Source organism: Ostrea edulis, chromosome 7, assembly GCF_947568905.1.
Source record: "Ostrea edulis chromosome 7, xbOstEdul1.1, whole genome shotgun sequence".
Classification (NCBI taxonomy): Eukaryota; Metazoa; Mollusca; class Bivalvia; order Ostreida; family Ostreidae; genus Ostrea; species Ostrea edulis.
In genome coordinates this window covers 85,277,636-85,291,152 of record NC_079170.1, presented here as the reverse complement: position 1 = coordinate 85,291,152, position 13,517 = coordinate 85,277,636, and the positions used below count along the sequence as shown (strand labels likewise).

Sequence of the window (13,517 nt, the reverse complement as noted above, 5' to 3'; positions counted from 1 at the left end):
ACGCGGCATTTGTGATTTCACCATCGAAAGAGTGTCTCGATTATTTCATATGATATTTTGTGAATTCGGGAATGATAAAAAAGGTGCTTTGTTTGCAAATAAGAATTTCTAAAATCCAAACTTCGCTTTGATTTGATATGAATATCTAATAAAAACTACATAAGAGACTTATATAGACGTTCTAATTTTTTGAATGATAATTTTTTTTTTATGAAAATGATTACGGCGTTTTGTCATTATCAATTTAAATCTACGGCTAAGATCTTAAGAAAGATTATGCTTGATAAAAAAGGGACAAATATGTTTAAAAAGAAACTGAAATAAAATGACAATTTTAATTAGAAATATCGCCATACACATATTTCGGATTTGAATGCAACCTGTGAGAAAAAAAGTACTGATCCCGATCAAAATTGATAGAAATAACTGAAATAGTGAAATTGCTGCTAAATTTACACATTTTTCATAAAGTTATAAATTCATATACAAGTGTAATTTGCAAACCATTTTACAACAAGCAAATTTAGTTTTCTAACTGAAATGTTCTTTATGACTTATTTTTGGGAGTTGAACTATGTTCAATCTCCCTTGGTCATCACGCACTTTTCTGCGTAGTAATTTGTATTGATTTGTATAGTGGTCGTCAACGGGGGTTCTGTGTCAGCTGATTTACTCCTAGGTAAATCAACATAAACTTTTATAAACATCCGCCATTAAATAATCCATGTAACTTTTCTGAATTAATCTAATTTTGATAATTGACATGTAAGTAAATGCAATGATATTGTATTCAAATCAATTTGAATACAAGATTTCGATCAAATTGATACTGATATACATAGAAAAATAAAAGATAAGGTTGAAAATTGTCGTTTGTAGCGCAGCGTCACCTATAAACATTGATAGGGAAACGAACGACAACTGCACACAAGACCTATTGACACCGTGGCGCGAAATATCGAATATGGTGCGAAACCTTACAAGAAAATTTACAAGAAATAACTCTACAACATTGTGTATGTGTATATATTTGGGTTTTTTTAAATGTGATATAAAAAAAAAATGCTTGATGTTACATGTATATTGAATTAAAACACGTCATTCCCAGTCAACAACTTTCGATCGGGATCGGAATACGAAATAAAATTTCTTATATCCGGTTGCAAAGTGAAACTGCTTCATGCTTCAAGTTATTGAATTACGTAGTAATTGCACGTTACACATTAGAGAACTGTTCCTTTTAATAAAGAAAGTCACAAAATAGATACAAAATGAGTGTACCTTATTCATTACTGTTACCGAGCTTTCGTCGGCGAAAATCTCGAAATGGCGTGTTTCACTGCGCTTGATGACGGTAAGGTCTACATTTTCTACGTGAGTATTTTGATATTTGTTTATGAATTTTTTGCGCATACATGGTATGTCTCGACTAGGAATAATGGAAACTTTCTCACCTATGTATGTTAAGACATATTAATCTCTATTTTTAAAAATGTAGAACACTTTTATCAAATGACAATGTTTGAAAACGCTTAGAGCCCCGATGGCAGAATTTCCTTTTCCAAGACATCAATATGTCAAATTCATTATCCTTTTCGAATAGTATGTACCATATTTTGTACCAGTTATCCATTTTGAATCCCCTATTACAATGGGATTTTGCTGCACTCTGTAATGTTTGAGTGGATGTCATGAGTGTGTGTCAAACAGAAATTTTAAGAGCATGGGATAAGGTGCTGCCATGTATTACTTCACTATCAAAGTTTAACCCAGTTGCCACAATGTTGAATTTATGCTGCAAAAAGGATTGGAAATTGCTGTGGTCAAAACACATTGTTTATTTGTCTACAGTTTATTTGTCTACAGATGAAAGAGACATGAGGATTCTCCCTCATAAACTGAAAAAAAAAATAGTTATGGATCTTGTACATGTATAGTTTATTAATCACTATAGATTTCCAGCATCACAAGTCTGATTCCACTATATGCTTCCCATACTGTCAGGTTCATTCACCCCCTGTTTGATCCACAGTATAAAATCCCAAATACCTTGGCAATGAATAACATTATTTGACTAGTGTTTCATTTTTAGCGGAATTGCGATGAAGTCGAACTCGGCTTATGATTTGATGAAGTGCCTTTGGGCGGCACGCATCAACATTTCATTTCCGCACCATAGCTCTTGAGCAAATTATAGGATTTCATTCAAACTTAGATGGATTGTCACCCTCAGTAAGATGAGGAAGCCTATCGATTTTGGGGTCACTAGGTCAAAGGCCAAGGTCACAGTGGCTATAAATAGACTGAAATTTGGAGAAAAGTTTGTTTTCCGCACCATAGCTCTTGAACGAATCATACGATCTCAATCAAACTTAGATGGATTGTCACCCTCAGTAAGACCAGGAAGTCTATCGATTCTGGGGTCATTACGTCAAAGGTCAAGGTCACTGGCTATAAATACACTGAAATTTGGAGAAAATTTTGTTTTCCACACCATAGCTCTTGAACAAATTATAGGATCTCAATCAAACTTAGATCGATTGTCACCCTCAGTAAGACAAGAAGCCTATCGATTCCGGGGTCAATAGGTCAAAGTCACAGTGGCTATAAATAGACTGAAATTGGAGAAAATTTTGTTTTCTGCACTATAATTTTTTAACAAATTATAGGATCTCAATTAAACTTAGATGGATTATCTCCCTTGATGAGACAAAGAAGCCGGCAGGGTTCGAAATTACCTCATGTCCGTAAGTCCGAGACTAGTAAAAAACGTGTCAGACTAGTAAACTCTCTATAGCACTAGTCTGTACGGACTAGTGAAAATCCGGAAATCAATCTTGAATTGGTTAAGATTTTAGCAAGATTTGTCTGAGTCTCTTAGATGTTTGAACTTAAGGTCGATTACCTGCATGATTAAGTGTTTGCGTGACTATAACATCCTGATCTTTCAAACACATGGAGTGCGTTCAAGACTGCCATTCTTCGAACGAGCACAAGTTCCTGCCGATTCCGAACTCCGAGTACGCATCACGAGAACGGATTCGAGGTGCAAGAAGTGCAAGTAGTGTGATCTAAGAACAAGCACGTTTGTGCGCACATGTTCTCGTCATTCACGACTCAAACACAGGAGTTTGTAACACTATAGCTCATGGCTTGGTAAATCGAGTGAATTTTATTGACTTTATTGATAAAATTTCGAACTCCTGTGACTGTAAGAACTGAGCACGAAAACAATGGTAACGTCGATCTCGAACACACTTATGGACATTTATAAAAGGATTAACTCGGAGGTTACTGTATGCTTCTGAAGATCTTGAATGCAAAATAAAGTATGGTGGTCTTTTTCTTCTGAAGGTGTCAGAAAATGAATTGCTTGCAACTGTGATGTGTTTGGTTTCATTAAATACTATTGAATAAAATGATTATTTAATGATATACTGGATGGACTAGTGAAATGCTTTGCGGACTAGTGAACATCAATAGTGACTAGTCCGTACGGACTAGTGCTTGAAAAAGTGAATTTCGAACCCTGTAAGCCTATTGATTTTGGTCAAGGGTTAAAGGTCAAGGTCAAAGGATTTAAGTCGGCTGAAATTTATGTACGCAAAATTTTGCTTCCTGCTTGATAATTCTTGCAAACTTTTCTGCCGGTTTCCTTTATGCCCATTCCTTGCGCAACTCGGTTTGTGCATTTCCGATGCCGGACGATTTTTAATTTTTTTGCATTTCATTTATTTTGAGTTATTATACAATTATTTACCATTCCATTGATCCTCTACAGGACTGTAGTATACTCAGGTGACAGTTTAGCATATTGGACTACCTTTTCAAGTAATGAATCCTTAGAATTAGCTACAACTAGGATTAAACTTGAATGTATATATACAGGGGAAAAAACTTCTTCATAACTGCAAGGCATTGATAACCATATTGATTTGAATGTTTGGGCCATAATATGTGGTCACATTTATCATGAGAATATAAAGGGGTGAAATTCTAGAAAACAACAACACAACTTCAGTTACTCGAGGAGCGTTGTGGCCCATGGGCCTTCCATTATCCATGTTTGCTGTTGTAACGCTTTGAAAAACAACAACAGTTGATTTGTATCTAAAATCATGATAATATTCAGTCATTTATCCCCCTACCCTTCCAGTGCTATCTGTTCTAACTGAATTTCCACAATGTTCAACTCCCATGAGTACTTTCAGTACTTTGATTAGACTGTACGTCCGTCTGTAGACGATATGATATAAATTATGGTACAGCGGTGTCTGCACGTCAGTCCGTTCGGAGTTTTCTGTTTCTATTTTCATTTCTCTGTCACGTATCAAGCTGAAACTTGCTTTGGAGCCTCTTTGTGGATCACTCCAGATCATGTTGCAATTTTCAACCATTTCGACCACCTTTACAGGAGTTGTGTCCCTTTATTTAAAAAATCAATGTTTTAATGGAGGTGTACGGGTAGCGCAGAGGTAGCGCTCTCGCTTCCCGCCGCTGCGACCCGAGTTCGATCCCCGTGATCGGTAGTGGTTGTATGTGAGAGGGTATGACAGTCGCCGGCTCGGACACGTGGGTTTCCTCCAGGTACTCCAGTGTCCTCCCACATTTAAATGACCTCCTAGCGCAAACATCCGTGCATCAAAGGACCCCATAAGAAATAAGCTTTCGAGCTTTCATGGGTTATCCTTGGTATTTATGCATACATTTGTAAATGTATGTATATACCGAATAAACATTTATTTATAATCTGTCCGGCTAACTCCTCCCACATTTTTCAAGTGAGAACATTCTTATTTTATAGAGTGCTTGTATGGATATTGAAGATGTGCATGTGCATGGCAAGGATTTTGATTTTCTTCATTTTTAATTTTTTTTTTTAATTTAGAAAAAATGACAAGTTGTTGAATTTAGTCCGTTTAGGGGAAATATGTTATATAATAAAGGACATGGTTTGTCTTTTTAGCTCAACTCAAAGTTGTGGAGCTGGACCCTATATATAAAATACTTGAACCTATGTGCATGCATAGTGCAAAAATTTTAATTCTCGACAATATTCGATTTTTTTAGATGTTTAAATAATTACAGGTTGTTGACCTTGGTGAAAATTTGGGGGAGTGTTTTTTAACCAGAACTTTTGTTTCGTCTATCGATTTCCTGTCACAGTGTTTAAGCTAGAACATTTTAATCATACGATGTAAAGAAAGTATGTCACAGCCTGATAATGGCTGATACATACATGTACATGTATGTACTACCTTAAGCAAAATCATAGCTGAAGTAAAACACCATATGCAATGTACATGTATAAACTTTTCACGGGCGCATTATGTACCGCTACATGTATAAACTTTTCACGGGCGCATTATGTACCGCTACATGTATAAACTTTTCACGGGCGCATTATGTACCGCTACATGTATAAACTTTTCACGGGCGCATTATGTAACATTACATGTATAAACTTTTCACGGGCGCATTATGTAACATTACATGTATAAACTTTTCACGGGCGCATTATGTACCGTTACATGTATAAGCTTTTCACGGGCGCATTATGTACCGTTACATGTATAAGCTTTTCACGGGCGCATTATGTACCGTTTTCGGTACTCTTGTTTATAATTCCATCGGGCTTGGTTCAAATTTGAAAAATCGAAATATTTCTAAATTTTTGGCCATTGCATTTCCTTTTCATTAAAAAAGAAATTGTTAGATATTTCTTTTCTCTAATTGAAATTTTTCATGAATATTTTAATAAAAGACGTACATGTAAGAAACATTAAGAAATCTTCATAAATATTTCTTAATTAAAAATTAGAATGTCTATCTGATTCTTTTAGGCATGTTTTATTACATATTCATATCATGCACTGATTCACGACCCCCCCCCCCCCCCATTTGTTTTTCACTTTAATTGATCAAAATCTATACAGTATAATATGTTTAGAAGGTTTCACAAAAACAAAATTAAGGTTATTTATCATGTCAGAAGCTCATTATAGAGAATTTATTATTTGTTTTGAAAGCAAAGATTGAGATGTGGTATTGTTTGCGAAGATTTCAAAATAAATGGACATTGATCCAAGTTTATTACATCACATCTCAAGTATACTTTAGGTAAAATGTTTCATTTAAAAGTTAAAATTTGTGATTGTACAAAATGAAGATGCTTTAAATTACAAAATTGACATTTCACTGGTTTGTTTGTTTACATAAAAAAAACCTCGAGCCTTTTTTTTTTTTTTTTTTTACATAACACAGAATCAAAGCTAAAATATTGCTCTTATCCATGCAAAATTTTGGTTGTCAACATTAAACTAGTTATATTTTTAATTTCTAACATAAAAAATGAAAAAAATATTCCTATCGAAAAACGTGAACCAGTCCCTATGGAATCTAAATTCTCTTAAAGGCAACCCTAACCACATAGTTTCTTTTATGAATAAAGTATTACTTACTAATATCGTAATTGACAGTCTTTAACAACAAAAATCCTTGCTTAACAATTAAATCAATCTTAATATATCATGTATTTTAAATTACCCGCCGCTAAGAGAGTGGCCATTGAAGTTTAATTTATGACGTCACACCGTCAATTCCGGTTTATTTCATCAGCAGCACTGTAAACATGACAAGTCACGAACAGTTAAGTTTGGAGCCGTATAGATTTGAGCCCGTTCTTTCCAAAGAAGAAATTGAGAAAAGAAGACGTTCAGTCGAGTCGGAGACAAGGCAGACGGTAAACGTTCTTCATACAAATGTCTTGAACCACAACTTGTCAATACGCAAATGATGGATCCACAGTTTACGTAGTCTTTTCTTTTCAAATGACTTGGTTGAGTCGGGAATTTCGAGAGAAAAAACAACTTTTTTTTCACATCTCCCCTTCGCATTAGTGTAATTAACTGCTTGCCAGGAAGTGATCAACCTATTTATTCGTAAGATCTACCACATGCACATCTTTGATGATCTCACAGGTGCTTGGGTTCAGGACCCCCCCCCTCCGAATAATACAGTTAATTAAATTAATTTTTTGTTGAAAATATTTTTAATGCATGCAAGGTGAAGATAACGAAGAGTGATCAATCTCATAACTCCTATAAGCAATACAAAATGGATAGTTGGGCAAACACGGACCCCTGGACACACCAGAGGTGGGATCAGGTGCCTAGGAGGAGTAAGCATCCCCTGTTGACCGGTCACACCCGCTGTGAGCCCTATATCCTGATCAGGTAAACGGAGTTATCCTCAGTCAAAATCAGTGTGCCAAGAACGGCTTAACAATCGGTATGAAACACGTCAGACAGCATTTGACCCAATGCGAGGTTGTATTGACGAACTAGATCGTTATAACGACCATAGAATTTGCGAAATGCTGACTTCAATCGAGACTGTTGAAACCCCTGTACCATCAACTTGTTTGTCAGTAGCTTACCTCGATTTAAAAACTGACTATACGCAGAACAAGCTCTTGCATATTGAATCATTTGAGATATATAAACACCATATGCAGGTGATAATGGAATATTGCTACATTAGAAATATTTAAACAAAAAAAAAATAATTAAATCAACTCGTGTAGCTTATTCGGAGGGGGTGGGTTGTCCTGAACCCAAGCACCTGTGGATGATCTTAGAATTTCTTCAAAACTGGAACAGACGGTGTGACGTGAAAATTATTGATTTTTGTGGTCTTGAATACAAAAGGGCTACACATCATGGCAGCCTCTATCGATCGCGGAAATTTCAATTTTTGACGTTTTCAAATTAGTACTGAAACTTATCTAGGCTATATATCAACATAATTTTATGACAAATCTTTATCATATGATTAATCCTATCATTTTGCATGTAAAAATGTTTTGGGTTGCCTTTTCCTTTAATGCAAACAAAACGCCTTTTAAAATAAATCATATTCATGAAATAAGTGAACTTTCAGTGGTGAAATCATACTTCTTATGAAATGCTTTAACTATCATGACTATCGAGCCATTAAATAAAATTTTGGTGTTAGTAACCACCTTAAACGACAGATCACAAAGGGTTATATATAAAAACAAACTTTCTTCTTTTGAATATAAACCCTGAAAATGTTGGAGTTCCTCAAGGTTCTGACCTCAGCCATTTATTATTTCTGCTACATGTAAATGGCATTGCTGAAACTCATTAACGAGATCAGCCTGCAGGCGCTATGCTGGTAATTCACTGCAACAATGTTCAAATAATAAGTATGTAATGGATCAAAATCTTAAGTTTGATCTCAATGTACTAAATAAATGGTAAAAAAGGTTATTACAGTTTAATCCACAGATCAAAATCAACAGGTTCCTTGATTATTATTGGTGATTGAATATTGGAATAATTATGTCTCACAACCGAATCATTTGGGTACATATTGGTATATTCAGATTTAGGATGGTCAGATCATATTGGTAATGATAATAATTTATATTATTATATCTTCAGATTTAGGATGGTCAGATCATATTGACAGTTTGGTAAACAAAGCTTACAAAAACTTGTGTTTAATAAAAAAACCCATAAATTAAATTTATTTAGAGATATTTGATCTCAAACGTATACATCGTTTGTAAGATGCAGTTGAAGTCTGGTCTGGATGCACAGTCTGATGTTGAAAATCTAGAAGAGGTTCAATTATACACAGCTGGAATAATTACAGGTCTTTGAATACTAGCTTCCAGAAATTCACTATACAGCTGTATTTGGTAGCAGGGTGGGGGTCCTTTGGATTTACCAAGAGTCCGCTCTAAAACTGTAAAAATGTACAAAACTTAAATCAATATCGTCCCAACCTATCTCAGAGACATACATGTATAAGAAATACGGTTTCAAATTAGAACACTCAACAGTCCTCAAATTATCCTCTGTCCAAATGTAGATTAGAAGTTCTTCACAAACCATTCATTCCAGATATTATAGTAGATGTAATTAACTCAGTATTAACACAAGGAAGGTAACCTTTTAATTAGGTGGGTTTTTTTAACAATCTAGATAGAGTCATATTGTTAAAACTTTAAGATATTTCTCAAATAGAAATTATTGCTACAAAACTCAGACAAAGACGATTTTTTGAATTTTGATCTGCACAGATGTGATAATAGTACAATTCAGTTTTCTCAGGAAAAAAAACAAAACGTAAGTCGAAACTTGGACTTAGGTCTGAGATTTTACTCATATTTACAATTGCTCAAATAAAAGAAAACTCAATCGAGAATTTTTTTCGAGAAATCCAAGGCAGGTGTATTTGTATTATCTTGGAAGTTGAAAACTACATTACATACATGTATTTCAAATACCGTGCACTTTTACATTTCAACACGATTTGGGTATGAAAAACGTTCGAATGTAAAACTTATACGGTACCAATTTTGATGCACCAGATGCGCATTTCAACAAATAATGTCTCTTCAGTGATGCTCAACCAAAATGTTTGAAATCCGAAATAACGATGAAGTTTTAGAGCTATTATAGGGAAAACATCATGCCAAAAGCAAAGTGGAGTATATGTTGTTGTTCATTGATAATGTACCATGACATCACCACGTTCTTGCCTTACTAAACTTTGACGTCACATTGCCAACGCGAAAGCATCCATGGCTGTTTCTAATTTCTTGACTGATAAGCACAAGTTCTAGGACATAGGATATTGTCAATTACTCTTTAAAAATATTCTAATGTAAAAATATGTAATATTTCGACATTTCAATTGTGCTGACAATACGCGCTGATTTGCAGAGGGAAAACCCAAAACAAACCAAAAAACCACGAGACGATAAAGCGCGTTATTCAAGCACAATCGACGTGAATAATAATGATAATAATAATCCTTATAAATATCGTCAAACGTTTGTAAGTGTAGATATCATTCATCCTCACATGATCTAGAGGTTTAACAATACCGATATTGTAACATTTCAAGAAAGGAAACAACTTTTGGCTTACCCGACACTGGTTCTATAACACGAACAACTCTGTGCAGTGCCATGTCTTTGTTCACTTCAGACTATGTTGTGACCCCCCCCCCCCCCCCACACACACACGAATCTCGCAATGTAATTTAAAGAGATTGATTGTACATTATTTAATGTCCCACTTGAGAATTTTTTTACACATATGGAGACGTGTAATTTAAAGAGAAAAACAGCGGAAAGTATCATATGGTTAATTGTAAGTTGTAATTACATTGTACTACAGTTTACACCTATATAACTGAGATAGAAACGTATATGATAATTATGTCCTTATTAATACGACGCATTAAGGACATCTATCTTTTATAAGTTAGATGGATTTGTTTATTTGCTTATATTCACAACAAGCGATATTAATTAACAGGTCACACACGGATATTAATTAACAGGTCACATACGGATATTAATTAACAGGTCACACACGGATATTAATTAACAGGTCACACACGGATATTAATTAACAGGTGTGACAAAAGGGGTACAGCAGTGAGGCGATCATTTACATAATATATCTGTTCAACTAGACACACGATCTGATTAACTAACAAGTAACAATCACTTAATAGTCTGTTAATTCTACTAATTTCTAACAAGTAACAATCACCTAAGAGTCTGTTATTAATAATAGTAGTCTGCTATTCCTAAGTATGCATTTGGATTTAATACAATATAAGCAAACTTGTACATAAAAATATATACTAAATTTGGCCCCACCCTGGGGTCAGAACTCCATCCCCAGGGATCATAAAATTGTCAATTTAGGTGGAGGCCTTCCTGGTCTTCATCACTAGATGTATTTAGCTTTTCTTACACATGTGCAGTGTGAAGAGTTTTGAAAATTGGTCAAATCAAGCTATCAAGTAGTTTAAAAAAAAATTGAATTGTCAACGCACGACGACGGACAACAACCAATTGCTAAAAAGTAATGACAGTCATTAAATGTCATACAGATGATATCTCTAATCTAAGTCAATACAGTATATAGCCATACCTAAGTAAAAATCCTTGATTGTACTACATGCATCTGCAACAGTCAAGTCCTTAGCTGAGAAAGGGCATTTGACCTCCACTATGTCTGGCAACGTTTTCCTCTGAGGATGCTGGAGGTGCACATTCAAACTGTCTTTAAAAGTTCCTTGCACAAAACCATCAGGTGAAGCCCCTAAGACTCCTGTCTCATGAAGCCATATTCCTACAAATAATATATTCTTAAATTAAATATTCTTTATTGTCCTCATAGAAGAATAAACAATATCAATGATATGTAAACAAACGTTTTTGTCAATAAAGATACCTGTTGGCAATACTGTTACACCCCTTTCTTTGCAGTATTCCTTTATAGCAACACTCTCATGTGTAACACCCCACTGGATGGGGGCTTTTTTTTCTAAGTTGTAGGCACTCAATAACCTTTTCTTTATGAAATATTTAACCCGGTGGAAAGGAAAGCATATGCCATTGCTAATAAGATTCTTTTTCACCTGAATGTACCTTAAAATTGGGCTGAAATTTTAGTCAATTCTATTCACCATGAATGTATGTTTACTTTTTGCGCTTTGCAGCTGCAATGATTGGTCCAAAAATAGAAGCAATAAATATATGCTTCATTACTGCTGCCCAGGTAGCATTATCTCTCTGTCCAATTGTGAGGAAGGCTGTTTGTATTACTCTATCAGGTGAAACGATCAATTGCTGCCTCAGCCATGCGAGTGGCTCCTTTGCTGTAAGGTACTCCTGGCACAAAAGAATGTCCTCAACAATTGGTACAGGTAGTGCCTCAATCTCGGGTTCCTTTGACAGAATCCAATGCAGAGCTTTTACGAAAAGAAAGAACATTGAAAAATGCATTTGCAAGTTGATGGTACAGGGATTTCAACAGTCTCGATTGAAGTCAGCATTTCGCAAATTCTATGGTCGTTATAACGATCTTGTTCGTCAATACAACTTAGCATGGGGTCAAATGCTGTCTGACATGTTTCATACCGATTGTTAAGCCGTTCTTGGCACACTGATTTTGACTGCGGATAACTCCGTTTACCTGATCAGGATATGGGGCTCACGGCGGGTGTGACCGGTCAACAGGGGATGCTTACTCCTCCTAGGCACCTGATCCCACCTCTGGTGTGTCCAGGGGTCCGTGTTTGCCCAACTATCTATTTTGTATTGCTTGTAGGAGTTATGAGATTGATCACTGTTCGTTATCGTCACCTTGCACTAAATAAATGGTTAAAAAAATATTATTTCAGTTTAATCCACAGATCAAAATCAACAGGTTCCTTGATTATTATTGGTGATTGAATATTGGAATAATTATGTCTCACAAGATTATGAGATTGATCACTGTTCGTTATCTTCACCTTGCATATGTCCAAATCATATTTTACTTCCAAATACAATACTTTCAGTGAAATTCTTGTTAAAGTATTTCAAATGGAAAATAAAACATGTCAATAATTCTGGAATAAACAATGTAAATATTGCATACATATTAAAATCAATCAATACTAAAATCTGTCAACAACATCTGTCAAGCAAATCTTATTAATAACTCAATGAAAAAAAAAAAGACATGCAAAGCTCTTGGTCAGTCCTAAGCAGGAAAACTGCTTATAAACAAGGAAACCATGTGAGATCCTATATACATATATATATATACCATGCAAGCAAGTAAAAAATAGCACCAAGCCAGAATATCCCGTTAGCACTTTTTAAGGTTTATGTAATTTCATTACACAATTACAGTCAGGTACATATTAAACAAGTCAATATTTGTATCTAAACTTACCCAATCAGTAGTATTGCTGCCACATGGTAACATTCATTGGACACTGGCATGAAGCCTCTTTTATGATACCATTGTCACTTTCTTCAAGAAAAACCTAGATTTGAAAAACACATGATGTATAAATAATGAATACATCGAATACACAATGGTCCATTGTTTTACAGTACTGCTTAATGAAGTGCTGTGTTAGTGTTAAACCATTAGGAAATATCAAATAGCGATCGAGAACTTAGGTAGGTAATTTGAAATTTCACGCGATAGATGTGTACATGTATGTAGTATTTATAAATATAGTCGGTGGGGATTCCACTAAAATTGTAATAAAATACATGACTGTATCGCATGTCTTTGAGGAAAAAATATATATCCTGAGAAGATTTCTACTATTATTCAATACCCTAAACTGAAGTCTAGGCCTAAAATGGCTGATTCACACTTATCAGGTGTAGCTTCGTACGATGTATCTCGCATTGAGGCCTGCAACGAGGAGTTCATCACTCGCAGCTCATGGTCGAAGGTAAACCTCAACACTCTTCCACTTTCTACTGCAGCCTCGCTCTTTTTGGTCAGCTTGCTCTGGCCATTTATGTACGATGCCCAGTATGCTATTGAAAGCGCCATGACTTTCACATTTACGATTGCCCGGAAGTGAAATTTCTCGATGTAAAACTTATACAGTACCAATTTTGATGCACCAGATGCGATATTTCTCGCAGATCATGTGCCGAGACTTACAGA

General features: G+C 35.1%; 2 protein-coding genes across 2 annotated transcripts in view; both read right to left on the bottom strand.

The window, feature by feature from the left end:
• The window catches only part of LOC125653998 (serine/threonine-protein phosphatase 6 regulatory ankyrin repeat subunit B-like), a 1,068,599-nt gene that overhangs the window by 985,568 nt on the left and 69,514 nt on the right, over nucleotides 1–13,517 (bottom strand). The gene's annotated exons all lie outside the window — the stretch shown is intronic.
• On the bottom strand, nucleotides 8,469–13,400 carry LOC125654488 (uncharacterized). The gene is made up of 5 exons (XM_056145883.1): nucleotides 13,214–13,400; nucleotides 11,545–11,808; nucleotides 11,289–11,432; nucleotides 10,986–11,186; nucleotides 8,469–8,775 (listed from the first exon to the last, which is right to left on the bottom strand). Exons 1-5 carry the CDS (start codon nucleotides 13,398–13,400, stop codon nucleotides 8,654–8,656), a joined length of 918 nt encoding a protein of 305 aa, XP_056001858.1. The 3' UTR covers nucleotides 8,469–8,653.